Raw genomic sequence first — 15,554 nt, forward strand, 5'->3', positions numbered from 1 at the left:
AAACAATGTGCATTAGGGCTGGGCGATATGGCCTAAATATGATATCACGATATTTTCTGACCTTTCGGCGATACACGATACACATCACGATGTTTTTCTTTTTTACCCCAAACAATTCATTATGAGGCTTACCAAGACAGTATTTGAGTTTGCAAGCTAACATTAAAGACAAAATAAAATACCCATGCATTTAGCATTTTTATATTAGATTTAGATTATTAGATTATATATTGCATATGAGATATTATATGATTTAGATATGAAATATGATGAATTGAAAATGGGGGACCCTGATGTAAACAAGACTAAAGTCTTTCTCTGGTCTGCATCCCCTTAACAATTGTATGTATTGAGCTGTACTGTACCCATTCTGCAATATGTTAAAGTTTTAAATCAATCAATCAATAAATAGCATTTTAATGAAACTACTGTATATATGTATGTCTCTAAATGTTTTGATGAATTGAAAATGGAGGACCCTTATGTAAAAAAGCCGAAAGTCTTTTTCTGGTCTTCATCCTCCTGTACTGTATTGTACCCATTCTGCAACCTTTTAATACAGTTTTCATTAATTCATTCTGACGGAAACATAATCATTTTGATTGACAGTCGAGTCTGCCAATGACGTCACACCGCTTGCACCCGCCCTGCTTTTCTTAGCACCAATCGGCAAGCGTTATTAGTTTTTGACTTCCTGAATGTCCCGTGTGCTGAACATCAACAAAGCTACTAACGTTAGCTCCCCGCGGCCGTCGAGTAGGAGACCAGTGCTTCACAGGATGACTAAATGAGGCATAATGATTTTACTACAACGAATGTTATAATAAAAGCCTTTCCATACATCTGTCTGATTGAAAACTTTATTAACAGACCGCGGAATGGGCATATCTCAGCACAGGCTGAGATATGAACGAGTAACGTGTGGACAGATTGACGCGACACAATCCTCTTGGGCAAAACATCACGATATCCACGATACGTTGAAAAAGTGTATCGTTAATGAACTGTACCCGATATTTATATAATATCGTCATATCGCCCAGCCCTAATGTGCATGGTCTTTTTCTTTTGGGAACTGTGTTTTCAGTAAGGCATTGAAGGGTACCAGCACCCACCCAGAAGAGGGCCGGTCCTCTGGGTCCAGGCCCGCCCTGGGCTCTGTAAAGCCACCGTCATGCAAAGGCCTGGCGTCGGTGGCCCGGCTGGTCAAGCTGGGTCGCTGCCAGAACGTGGTGGTGGTTGCTGGGGCAGGGATCAGCACCGCCAGTGGGATACCAGACTTCAGGTGGGTGTCTGGGCCACTCTCTCCCTCTCTCCCTCTCTCCCTCTCTCCCTCCCTCCCTCCAACCTCTCACTCTTCCACCAGCCCCCCCCTCATCTCTCACTCTTCCACCAGCCCCCCGCGTCTATGCCTTCTACAACGCTGTTCGGTTTCCGGGTTCCTCTGATTGGCCACTAAGCCCACGTGACCCTACGCTAGCACGCCCCCCTTATCGCCGCCAGTTATTGCTTACGCATGCGCATGAGCCGCGACAAGCCGCTTCAATGACAGAGATCTCATATTTGCGAATGCATAAACTATATCTTAAATTATGGCTGTGTCTAATATGGCCGTCGCTTATCAATGACTTGTTTTGTTTACATCAGGGTGAACGCTGTTGCATTCGCAAATATGAGAGCCAGCAATATGCAGCTCCAGTTAACCTAATTTATACCGTAATGAATCATTAAAAAAATATACCGTTAACTGGAATATGTTGTTTCTTTACACATATGTTGGATTATGTAATTGGTTTGTCATGACAAACTAATAAAAAATCGCTACTTTACATCAGGGTGAACGCTGTTACGCTGCCACCACCCACTTCAATGACAGAGCTCTCATATTTGCGAATGCATAAACTATATCTTAAATTATGGCTATGTGTCTAATATGGCCGTCGCTTATCAATGACTTGTTTTGTTTACATCAGGGTGAACGCTGTTGCATTCTCAAATATGAGAGCTGTCAATTGATAAGCGACGGCCATATTAGACACATAGCCATAATTTAAGATATAGTTTATGCATTCGCAAATATGAGAGCTCTGTCATTGAAGTGGGTGGTGGCAGCGTAACAGCGTTCACCTTGATGTAAACAAAACAAGTCATTGATAAGCGACGGCCATATTAGACACATAGCCATAATTTAAGATATAGTTTATGCATTCGCAAATATGAGATCTCTGTCATTGAAGCGGCTTGTCGCGACTCATGCGCATGCGTGGGCGTAAGCGATAACTGGCGGCGATAAGGGGGGCGTGCTAGCGTAGGGTCACGTGGGCTTAGTGGCCAATCAGAGGAACCCGGAAACCGAACAGCGTCGTAGAAGGCATAGACGCAGCCCCCCCTCATCTCTCTCTCTCTTCCTCCAGCCCCCCTTCTCTCTCTCTCTCTCTCTTCCTCCAGACCCCCCTCACTCACCCACTCTCTCACTCACCCTATTGCTCTCACTCTCTCTCTTGCTTTCACTCTCTTGCTTTCACTCTCTCTCTCTCTTGCTTTCTCTCTCTCTCACTCTGTCTCCGTCTGTTTATCTCACTATCTCTGTCTCCGTCTGTCTCCCTCTCTTGTCTCTGTCTCCCTCTCACTGTCTATTTCTATCTTTCTTTCTGTCCCCCTCTCTCTCTTTGTCTCTCTTGCTCACTTTTGCGTTCACTCTCTTGCTTTCTCTCTCTCTAATCTGCCTCTTCATCTCACTCTTTCACTCCCCAATTGACCGATCCCAACCCCCGCCCTCTCTTGGCTTGACTGAGGAAAGCAATAGTTGTGATGAGAGGGTCAAGAAAAGAGGTCACTCATCAGTTCCTCAGCACCCTACACTGTGTACAGCAGGGCTTCCCAAACCCTTTCATGTCCAGGTCCCATTAACCTAGTGAAAGATAGCACTTGTTTTTCATATGTGTATATAATGTAAATATCTATAGATGAGACAGACATCTCCTCTGTGTGTGCGTTCCACTCAGGCTGGAAGAGAGGTCCGACAGGGAGACACAGACAGGGGCCTGTGAGAGAGATAAGATGCTGGGGAGCAGATAAGATGCAGGGCTTGTGGGCCGAGGTCATCCGAGAGAAAGAGAGAGAGAGAGACGTTGCTATAGTAACACAAACACAACACAAATACAAATACAAACTACGAAAAGAGTTTGACATCGCGAGAGATAGAGACTTTAAGGCATTAAGCGGTGGGTTCTTCCGGGTTCGAGGCAGATGAGCGTTGACAGCGAGACAGCAGAGTTAGCTCCAGCCTCCTTCGAGGCTGGAGGGTGGGGGAGGGGAGCCACGAGGACATAGCTAGAGGCTAACGGAACAGGCGTCGGCTAACGGATAGGCCGCAGGACCAGGGTGCAGCCCTTCTAAGCCCTTCTAAGCCCCCTGCTGTACTCACTCTACACACACGATTGTGTGGCCAAGTTCAGCTCCAACTCCATAGTGAAGTTCGCAGACGACACAGTGGTGGTGGGGCTGATCTCAGACAACGACGAGAAGGCCTACCGAGAGGAGGTTGAGGTACTGGAACGTTGGTGCCAGGACAACAGCCTGCTCCTGAACATTGGTAAAACCAAGGAGCTGATCGTGGATTATAGGAGAGGACAGCAGGAGACACACACACCACTGATGATTAACGGGGCTACCGTGGACAGGGTGAGCAGCTTCAAGTACCTGGGGGTCCACATCTCAGAGGATCTGACATGGTCAACACACATAGACACAGTAGTAAAGAAAGCGAAGCAGCGCCTCTACCACCTGAGACAGTTAAGGAAGTTCAGAGTATCGGGGAAGATACTCCAGTCCTTCTACTCAGGAGCTGTAGAGAGCATCTTGACCGGAAACATCACTGCCTGGTATGGGAACAGCACGGCACAGGACAAGAAGGCCCTACAGAGAGTGGTGCGCTCAGCCGAGCGTACCACAGGTATTGCGCTACCTCCCCTGCAGGCTCTACAACAAGAGGTGCAAATCCAGAGCCTGCAGGATAATGAAAGACCCCCACCACCCCAATAACAGCCTGTTCCAGCTGCTGAGGTCAGGCAGACGCCTGCGAACCCCAGCTACTAGGACGGAGAGGCTTAGGCTAAGCTTCTTCCCCCAGGCCATCAGAGCCTTGAACAATGAACATTGAGAGACACAGAAACTGAACTATCCACACACAAGCACACACTAGCACATACACGACACGCACGCTGAGCACGCTCACACACTAGCAGCCACTTTAACACTCATGCCGCACACACGCACACTTATGGCCAGAGGAAAGGCCACTTAAATTAGTATAACATCAGGAACAGTGTATTGCACTACTAAAGCTACCTAGCATGTCCTATATGCTCTGTAAATACTATGTACAGATACCGAGATGGCACACCATGTACCTGTTTATTGCACTGTTGTTTTTTATTGGATTCTATTATATGTTGTACCACTGTATTTTTATTGGACTCTATTATATGTTGTACCACTGTATTGCACATCGTCGCGGGCAAGACCAGCCGCATTTCATTGTATACCTGTATGCCGTGACAATTAAAACTCTTGACTTGACTTGAGGAGAGATAGCTTCGGCTAATTGGACAGATAGCTTTGGCTAACAGGACAGGCTTCGGCTAGGGAGCTAGGCCGCAACCATCAAGAGAGATAGAATTATTAATTTTGTTTCTCCACCTTTCAAAGACTTTCAATTTGTTCCATCTTGTACAAGTCTATGTTTATGAAATAAACATAACCATCAAGGAAAGAGATCACGTTTTCCAGTGTTAATTCTTCTGATTACGGATGTATCAACGGTAGGGGTGTAACGATTTGACCCCACTTCGATTCGATTACGATTATTCAGGCAACGATTCAATGCATCATGAAATCTCTTCATTTGACCACGATTCGAGAAATTTTCGGTTAATTCCCCCAAACATTTTTAATACACAAATGTGGCTGGGTGAACTGATTCACTCAGCATGAATGGACTATAGGTCAATAAAAACAATACACATAAAAAATAAAAAAGATTATTTAGATTATAATCGATTCTAACATATTCAAATCGATGCATCGATTTAGAATCTATGCATTTCGATTAATCGATGCATCGTTACACCCCTAATCAACGGGGTGAACCAGTGTGTGACAGGCTTAGATTGCCATCAACCGACAACAAACACAATGCAGAGGGACGTCACGGAACAGCAGGTGATGGGTTGATTAGAGGCTGAAGTACCACGCTTTCTACCACTAGTTAACCTAGTCGAGTGTTGTCATCTACTGTCTGGATGAATGCTAATACTGCCTCGTCTTCTCACACTGTTGGAGTCCTTTGTGTCTGCTGCTTGTTGCTATGTCACTGCACCATGTGACCAGGCTAATTCCTGGTAGGTACCTACATACTGGGAAATAAGGTGTTCGATTGTGATTTCTGTTTGATTCACTATTTGGAGCTCACTATATACCACAGTACGGCCTCCCTGCATCCCTTACGAAGAAATATCATGATATTTCCAAAAAGGTATATTTCCAAAAATGTTCGTCATTGCCATGATGGTAGTGACCAGCAAAATTATGGAAATCCCATTCTATTACCATTGGTATCATGGTTTACATAGGATTATACCATAGTATTATTTAAGTACAAAAGGTGTACCATGGTGATGCACGACTTTCACCGTGGTCAATTATTTATACAATGGCTGTAAATGTTTTATATTCAGAGTTAATTATATATTTTTACACCGTTTCTTTTTTTCTCATATTTTTATATTCAGATTAAATTGTATTGCCTGTATTTATGTATTTCTACTATTACCCTGCCCATACCTGTACCCCCTCTCCTCCTTGCTGCTATGATTCCCGAATTTCCCCAAGGCGATCAATAAAGGAATATGTTACCATGATAAAACTGAAATGACCATCAAACTACTATGATACTTACAGTAAGGGATGCTATTTTATTGCTCTTTTATTAAACACCTCTCCAAAACAACAACATACTAAACTAACTCCTGCAGGACCCCGGGGACGGGTCTGTACGCCAACCTGAAGAAGTACAACATCCCTTACCCGGAGGCTGTCTTCAACATGGACTACTTCTCCGACGACCCGCAGCCCTTCTTCTCCCTGGCCAAGGAGCTGTACCCGGGCCGCCACCGGCCAAACTACATCCACTACTTCCTCCGCATGCTGCACCACAAGAGGCTGCTGCTGCGCCTCTACACACAGAACATAGACGGCCTGGAGAAGAGTGAGTATATGAAGAATTTTATTGTTTTTTTAGTTTCCATTGTTAATAAGATGGGATAAGATAACACAATTCTTTTAGTACTGTATATTTGTATGTCTTGCATGTCATAAATGTCTTGATGAAACAGTACTGTATATCTGTATGTCATAAATGTCTTGATGAATTGAAAATGGGGGACCCTGATGTAAACAAGACGAAAGTGTTTTTCTGGTCTGCATCCCCTTAACAATTGTTAATAAAGTTTTCAATCAATCACACAGCATAAGATATGATAAAATATTTAACTTGTCTTCCCTCACATAGCCCTTTCACACCACCAGGGCTCTGGTTCTAGCTCCAGCTCCGTACTGGAGCCTCTGAACCTTGGTGCTCTCTGGCCAACCAGTCCGCGTTTACACCTATTTAAGCAGTACCAACGTTCCACCGTCTCCGTCATCAACGGGGGGCGTTACTCAGGCGGAGAAAGGCTTAGCGAGCCTCAGTGCGCGAGCGCACACACACGCACTGTATACGTTTGAAATGAATCGTTCCAGCAAAATAGGCTTCTATTATTCGAATTACTTGTTTTAATGGGTATCATAGTAGTAAGTCCTACTGTAGAACATGACATATTAGCATGACATCTGATTCATTAATGCCAATACTGGACGACAAGCGCAATTGGCTCTTGACAAGTGTAAACTATGGATTAGTCAGTAACGGCTAATGTCGGACCGTTTAGCTCAACGGGTTAGTGCGGCTGCCTGTGAATCCTATCGTCCCAGGTTCAAATCTCTCTGTAATTTTTTTTAAATGTTAATTCATTTATCCACTCTGGTTGGATGGTGTATTGTACTCGTGCTGTATAATGACAATACATTTGAATTGGATCTCGTTTTGAAATCAGTCGCAAATCACTTCCTGTTGAATGGATCGGTTGAGTGCAATGCCGACTCTCTACTTTCCCCCGTTTACGCTCGCCTTCACAGCCTAGAATATGACACGCCCACTGATAATGTCACGGTTCGCGAGGGGAAAAAACTAAATAAAATTCTGTGCCAGCTGAGCACCGATTTGTCACGTTCTGAACCAATTAATCCCGGTGTGAACGCGCCGGCCGGTGCAAGATTACGTTCGGGAACCGGCTCCACCACGGAGCCTGGCCGGTGTGAAAGGCCTAACAGTGTGTGACTTATTTAACTCTTGTTCCCTCAGTGTGTGACATATTTAACTCGTGTTCCTTCAGTGTGTGACATATTTAACTCTTGTTCCTTCAGTGTGTGTGACACATGTAACTCCTGTTCCCTCAGTGTGTGGCATCCCTGATGACAAACTCGTGGAGGCTCATGGGAGTTTTGTCACGGCGTCCTGTCACCTGTGCTACACTCCGTTCCCCGCTGAAGAGGCCAAGGTGAGAACCAGAGGTCAGCCTTCCAACAAACACTATAACCAGGGTATCTGCAGGGTATTAAAAAGTATTACATTCATAATTCTCAATTTAAGGCCCGGCAGCCCAGCTGTCAGGAGATGAAATAATATTATATATATGAAATGTTTTTGTATTCAAGTTGTTGTTTTTTGCGGGTAAGGCTTGTATGGAAAGCGCGAGAATTCAAATTGGCGTGCAAGTGCAGCCACTAGTTGAGTGTTGCTATGATCATTTATTTTGCTAGTACGGTCGTGAAATTGGTATAAAATGTAGCTCTAAGTGGTCTTAAAAAAGTCTTAAATCGAACTTGTTGAAACCTGCTAATACCCTGATGACGTGTACAGTACCTTGTCATTCATGACTCGACTTCCCCTTCCATCACTCTCGCCTCAGAGTGCCATCATGAGCGACAGCGTCCCTATATGCACGTTCTGCGCCGCGACGGTCAAGCCGGACATCGTGTTCTTCGGGGAGGACCTTCCTCAGAAGTACTTCCTGCATTCTGAAGACTTCCCCAAAGCAGATCTGCTGATCATCATGGGCACGTCGCTCCAGGTAAACCTCGCCTCCCAAAGTGAAATATTATAAATGGGGGAAATACCTGCATGCCTTTTTAAAAATCGTCTCTCACCATCTCGTTTTCACTTAATTTCAAACCTTTTTTTCAACTTGTGAGACACCGAGGTTACCATCGTTTACGGGGACGGCGAGCTTACAAAACAAAGCATTTCATACAGTATAGGCACAATAAATAAGAAACAATGGAGAATCGGCTAAAATGGTTACAAGTCGACACACAGTGGCCGGAGATCATACTTTTAAATGCAGCAAAGGAAGGAATAACCTTCAGTGTCAGTCATCACTGAAGGAGAACTGTTGGTACTGATAGATTTCGGTCATAATCAGCCAGTATCACCTCGTCACCTGTGTTCGTGAAGTTTCTGCGTTGTGTTTCTCTTATTCTGAAGTCGACCTTCTCATACTGGCTGTACAACTGTTTCATCCCTGTTAATGCAATCCGTAATCAGAAGAATTCGACACTGGCAAACGTGGTACCTTTCTTGGAAAAACTGTTTATTCCATAAACAAAGCCTTGTACCAGATGTAACCAATTCTGTAATGTCCTTGAACAGTCTTAATTCATTCTTCTCCACTGTCTCTTATGCTATTAGTCCAATGGTTCTGGGCCTCATCATAACCAACAACCATTCCCTGTTAGCCGAAGCTAGCGATGATGTGGCACTCCATTCCTGCCCCCCCCCCGCGAGGGGAGGAAGGATCCTTTCAAAGTCTCTGATCAACGTGTCTGCTCGCCTGTGCGTCGTGTCTCAATCTGGCTAGTCTCCTGAAGACCCCACAGCTTACAGTCTTCAAGTCTTGCGATGTCGACCTCTCTCTTGTGACTGTTACTATGGCAACGGCACTTTTGACCCAAATCACTATAGAAACGGCGATGTTGATATTACTAAACGATGTGGCCACACCACCATGTGAGAGCCCAGTGCCGCTGCATACAATGACCTTGACTTGCTGATAACAGGCCCTCGTCTGCAGCCTCACTGGAGCCAGACATAGTGACTGATACTGTCCTCTTACAACTAATATCTATGAGTAGATGCCGTCATCTGCAGATATTTACATTATAATGCTGTTATTTACATTATATACACATTGAAAAACAAGGATTCCTTCAGTACTTAACACTTTCGTGGCCACTGGGATGAGTCTAATTAATCTCAAGAGGACCGGGATATGTAAACAGACGTGGGGCTGTTTGTAGAGCTAAATCTATACTTTATAGTATTGCTATCTGTCCATTCTCATTGTGAATTGAGACCATAAACCGTCCCTTCAAAATGGCTTAAAGAAAAAAAAAATTATCAATACGTTCTCATTTTATAGCGCCGTGAATATAAGCATTATACCGGATTTGGTCTAGTATATTTCCTGGAAGCCGAGATAATGGGCTAATGGCTAATAACGTTAAATCCAATGGCATTTCGGTTATAGATACGCTCCAGTTAAAACTCAAACTGCATATGATCGGCACGATCCTCACGCATGTATGCATGAAAGGGGGGGGGGGGGCGGGGGACGTCGTTTCTGATTATTGATTACCAATAACCGCGTTAGCCTCATTAGCCTCATAGGCTGAACGCCTGGATGGCTATCAAAACAAGGCCCGATCGGGGTGTACTTTGTGAAAAAGATCTTACCGTGGTCCGGTGGGATCCCCCGAGCATTTCTTCGTTATCGATCGCCATCTGGTAGATCGATATGTCCATTGGCTGATGATAAATCCCCTTATTGCATGGTGAAATCTGCAATGCAAAACGTAATCCAAGCTACAGGCTGCAGATCCAGAATCGAGCTAACATAAAACTCCATTGAAAGTAAAAAAAAAAAAAAGTCCACCGTTCGGCCACAGGGAACACTGCATTATCGCGATAGCGCCCCTAAGAGGATCTGGCCTGTATTGCACCTTCTCGAATTCAAAGAGTAGGGTATATCTGCAGTGCCGCTCGGCGTCCTTGAATAGGTTATTAAAATGGAATAAAAGCAATAACAACTTGCCACGGATTTATCCGTGCTTCTGTCCACAACGGGTGGAATCGAAACACGGATACCGTATATACGTTGTTCGTCCCCATTGAACAAACATTAAAGTGACAACATTATATAAAGCCGTTTCACAATGGAATAATTTTGCCATGCAAATATCCATCCGTCCAAATAGCCAGTATCCTTTTAACACATTCGGGGCCATTCGATTAGATGGGCCCCACTCTAGGACGCCAGCTTTTCATTACAACTTTTCACTGTGTGTGAGGTTGTTTGTAGAGCTAAATCTATATTTTATATTATTGCTATGTGTCCATTGTCATTGTCAATTGACAGTATAAACCTTCCCTTCAATATGCCATAAATAAATAATTTTTTCATCAATATGTTCCCGTTTTATAGCGTCGTGAATACGAGCGTTATATCGGAATGGTCTGGGATCATTCCTGCAAGGCTAGTTATAGGGGGAATAACGTTAAATCGATTGGTGTTTTGTCCCTACACAAGCTAGAGTTAAAAATCAAAATGCATATGATCGGTATCATGTTCCACCATGAATGCATGAAAGGGGGGGGGGGGGGCGGGGGAAGTCTGATTATTGATTACCAATAACGGCATTCGTTGACTTCCGGTATGAGAGCAGACGGATAACACACGTGCGATAGAGCTCCTGGTCAAATGAGCGAAAAAACTGATAAAAAAAGACCCGAAAAGTAATTAAAAATGAAAATGCACACGAGAAGTAAGGAAGAGACAACGATTGTGAAGGAAATAGAAATGGAGAACATACGAGAAGGAGAGAATCTGAAGAAACAGAATCCCCGAAGCGAAGCCGAAAAAAGCCAGGCGGAAGAAGGGGGAGGTACCGCTGAGGCAGACACGGGAATGCCAGGATGGGCCGTGGTCATGCAGGCCGGGATACTGGATAACATAACAGCGGCAATAAAACTGAACACGGACACGATAAGGAATGATATTGGGAAGCTACGGGAGGAATTGAGGAAGGAACAGGAGGACTTCAGAGGTGAAATGAATACAGAAATCAAAAGGGTGGAGGAGAAGATGGCGGAACAGGACAGAAACGTGACCGAGCTACAGACTAGGACGGCACACGCGGAGGAATGGAACACGGAGATACACGAGGTATTAACATGTGTGATTCAGAAACAAGAACAGATGGAGACAAAGATGTCGGACATGGAGGGGAGGTCACGGAGAAATAACATCAGAATATGGGGACTGAAAGAAGGAGTCGAAGGGGAATCGGTGACCCTATATGTGGAAAAGCTTATCAAAGAACAACTGAAGGAAACGGGACTGGAAAAAATGGAGATACAGAGGGCCCACAGGGCGTTGGCTCCGAGACCACAACCGGACAGACCTCCGAGGGCGGTGATTATTAACTTTCTGAGATTCGAGGTTAAGGAATTGGTACTCAGAACCGCGTGGACCAAGAAGATTGAAATCGAAGGGAAAAGACTATCATTTGATCACGATTACTCAACAGCGGTAGCGATAACACGCAGGTCCTACGCGGGACTGAAGAAAACACTGAAAGAAAACGGAATGAGATTCCAGTCACCCATGACCTCGCTAAGGATTCACTGGGAGGAAGGGGCGGCGACGTACGCGACGGCACGAGAAGCGGAGCGAGAGATGAGACGGCGAGGGATACGGATGACGGAGGACGGAGAAGGAAGGAGGCGGGAGGACCAGACGCGGAGCCTGCAGCAGAGATTGGAGGGAGCCCGCAGGTGGATCAGAGTGGGAGACCGAAACCGGAGAGAGGAGAGAGGAGAAGGCCGAGGTGAAACGTGACGGAGCGAGGACGGAGACGGATGAGGAGGCCAGAGAAGGAGAGGAGGCGGGAGGAGGCGAACGGATGAGTACACGCACAAGAGATTGAAAAAACTATTCAAATAGAGACAAAGTATAGAAACTGAAATAACATATGCATAAGCACACATTCCCAGGTAGAGGCAGGATATAGAAATGAACGTAACGTATACATGGTCACATAATACACAAGCTGATGGAGGAAATAAATGGAAATATAACTAGGTTTGATAGGCGAGACACAGAACATACTGAAACAGATACATAGACACACGCTGTGAGTAACACAGTTGGGAGGGATTAAGGGGATAAATGGACATCACATAGAAAATAGAGGAGAGGAAAAGAAAGTAAAAAGGGGTACACGGGAGACACCGCACACGGATATGGGAGGAAGGAGGGACAATGAAACATGAGTCACATTGAGAGGGACCAAGAAAAGAGGGTCTTTGATCAAAAGGAAGGACGGAGCGCTTTTGACCAGGAGCTCGAAAGCAAAAAAAACAGTAAGAAAGCTGGACAAATATGACGAGCGATTGGGGGCAAGGGTTACAAACCCCCAAGCCGTCAGGAGGGGGCCCCTCGCTAGGAGGGCAATTACCCCTCACCCACCAGCAGGGGACAGGGGGGGACACAGGGACCCCCCGAACGCCTTGGGAGCACTTTATGTAAAGTTTATGTTTTTTATTTATGTTAATCATTATATGTATTCGGTGAAGAGAGCGGAGGCTCCAACCGGAGGGGGAAATGAGTGTGACATGGGGGGGACTGACAGACGAAAGAAGAAGAAAGATGACAAGGGTTAAAGGTATAAAAATGATGTCGTTAAACGTTAATGGAATGAATAATGCGATAAAAAGGGGCAAAGTGATGTTGAAATGTAAAAAAAGTGAGATGGAAGTGATTTTTCTGCAGGAGACACATTTGATAGCACAGGGTCATGAGAAACTGAAGAGATTTGGATATGAAAATGCATACTATAGTTCCTTTGAACAAAACCCGAGGAGAGGAGTAATCACGTTAATCAAAAACAGTCAAATTTGAATTGATCAAGGAAGTAAGAGACAAGGAGGGAAGGTTTGTTCTGGTGAAGGGGAAAATGGAGGGCCAAATGGTTACGTTAGTAAATGTTTATGCACCCCCAGAGAGTGAGAGGGATTTATATGAGACCATTTTTGATATGATAGTGATGGAACTAGAAGGGATATTGATATGTACGGGAGATTTTAACGTAGTACTGAATCACGACCTAGACACCACGAGTACTAGAAAAGGACGGGCACCCATCAGTAGATATATGAATATTCAGATGACGGAAATGGGAATTACAGACGTTTGGAGGGGGATGCACGCCATGGACAGGGAATACACACATTACTCACACCCACACGTGACATATGCGAGAATAGACTACTTTTTGATGACGACGGGGGACAGTTACAGGGCACGGGAGAGCAGTATAGGAGTGGCGGACATATCGGATCACAGTGCCATATATCTGACAGTAGATCTAGAAGGGAGACGGAGGAACACGATTTGGAGACTAAATGTAGGAATATTAAATAACAAAGGGGTGGTGAGTCAGATCAAGGAGGAGATAGCCAGATATAAGGAAGAAAATGACAACGGGGCGGTAGACCCGAACATTCTATGGGACACACTGAAGGTAGTGATAAGGGGGAAATTGATGGAAAAAAACAGCAATGCTGAAGAAGGCCAGAACGGAGACATATCACAATCTGATAGGGAAGCTGAAGAAGCTAGAGGGGAGACACCAGATATCAAAAGAACAGGAAACGCTCGGAGAAATCAAAGAAGTAAAGGCCAGGATAAATAGGGAATTATTGACGGAAATAGAAAAGAAAGCGAGGTTCATGAAACAAACGTACTATGAAGAGGGACCAAAAGCGACCAGACTGTTGGCTAGGAGAATTAGAACGCAACAGAAGTTGAACACGATACACACAATAAGGGATACAAAGACTAATGAAATATTGAGGGACCCAGCTGAAATAGAGAGGACATTTAGAGAATACTATGAGAAATTATACACACAGCCAAAAGCAGCGGGAGAAGAGGAAATAGAAACATATCTGGAGAAGCTAGAGTTACCATCGATAGGGAAAGAACAGAATGAAGAATTAAATAAAATAATTACGGAAAAAGAACTGGAAGAGGCAATTAGTAGAGCTAAAAACAACAAGTCTCCGGGGAGCGACGGATTCCCATCGGAATTCTACAAGACATTTAGAACTGAATTAGCACCCATGTTAGGGGCGGCGTTCAGACACACGATGGAAGAGGGGAAAATGCCCCCCTCGTGGAAGGAAGCCATAATCACCACGATACCGAAGGAAGGGAAGGATAGGGAATTATGTAGTAGTTTCAGACCTGTGTCCATACTTAACGTAGATTACAAGATGTATACATCGATAATATCAAAAAGATTTGAGACGTTTATGCCAGACATTATAGATGAAGATCAAACTGGATTTATTAAAGGGAGACAGACACAGGACAACGTGAGAAAGACATTACACATAGTAGAGGAGATACAAAAACAAGGGGGTAGCGCGGTACTGATTAGCCTAGATGCAGAAAAAGCGTTCGACAGTGTGAGCTGGACATTCTTATATAAAACATTGATGAGGTTCGGACTGAACGGGAGGGCGATGAAGATGATCAAGGCGCTATATCAAGAACCGACAGCGAGGGTTAAGGTGAATGGCAGCTTGACGGATAGAATCAGATTAGAGAGGGCTACCAGACAGGGATGTTGTCTCTCACCGACGCTCTTCGCCGTTTTCATAGAACCACTGGCACAACTGATCAGACAGACCGAGGACATCAAGGGAGTAAGGATAAAGGGAACGGAATATAAACTAGGCCTATTTGCAGACGACGTGATAGTATACATGAGGCAACCAGAAAAGAGCTTCCCGGCACTGATGGATCTACTGAAGGAATATGGCCACTACTCAGGATACAAACTAAACGTGACAAAGACACAGACCTTAGCATGGAACTATTCTCCAACGACGGAAATTAGAGAACAGTACGGGATAAGATGGGACATGGACAAGATTAAATACTTAGGGGTGAACATCACGAGAGGGGTGGAGAAACTGTTTGAGGCGAATTATACACAGATAAATCAGAACATCAAGAGAGACTTAGAGAGATGGACAGTAATGCCCTTGGACTTCAATTCAAGAATAGAGGTCATTAAAATGAACATACTATCAAGGTTACTGTACCTATTCCAGTCACTACCGATACAAATACCACAGAATCAATTCGGGGAGTGGGACAGACTGATATCGAGGTTCATATGGGCGGGGAGAAGACCACGGGTCAGATATAAAACACTACAACTACCAAAGGAAGAGGGAGGGATGGCAGTACCCAGCCTACAAGATTATTACTATGCAGCACAACTGAGAGCAGTGACGTGCTGGTGTAACGACAGATATGAGGCAA

General features: G+C 44.7%; 1 protein-coding gene across 3 annotated transcripts in view; it reads left to right on the forward strand.

Moving 5' to 3' along the window:
- Window positions 1-15,554, forward strand: part of LOC311245120 (NAD-dependent protein deacetylase sirtuin-3) — a 50,481-nt gene that overhangs the window by 27,281 nt on the left and 7,646 nt on the right. For 2 of the 3 annotated variants that reach the window (XM_084334910.1, XM_084334911.1), the window contains exons 3-6: window positions 1,088-1,285; window positions 6,036-6,268; window positions 7,558-7,658; window positions 8,070-8,231. In XM_084334910.1, coding sequence (XP_084191036.1) covers window positions 1,088-1,285; window positions 6,036-6,268; window positions 7,558-7,658; window positions 8,070-8,231 — 694 coding nt within the window. The remainder of the gene's footprint in view (window positions 1-1,087; window positions 1,286-6,035; window positions 6,269-7,557; window positions 7,659-8,069; window positions 8,232-15,554) is intronic. The other variant, XM_084334912.1, reaches the window with a different exon arrangement.

The sequence above is a fragment of the Notolepis coatsorum genome, assembly GCF_963971535.1.
Source record: "Notolepis coatsorum genome assembly, chromosome: 18".
NCBI classification, from domain to species: domain Eukaryota; kingdom Metazoa; phylum Chordata; class Actinopteri; order Aulopiformes; family Paralepididae; genus Notolepis; species Notolepis coatsorum.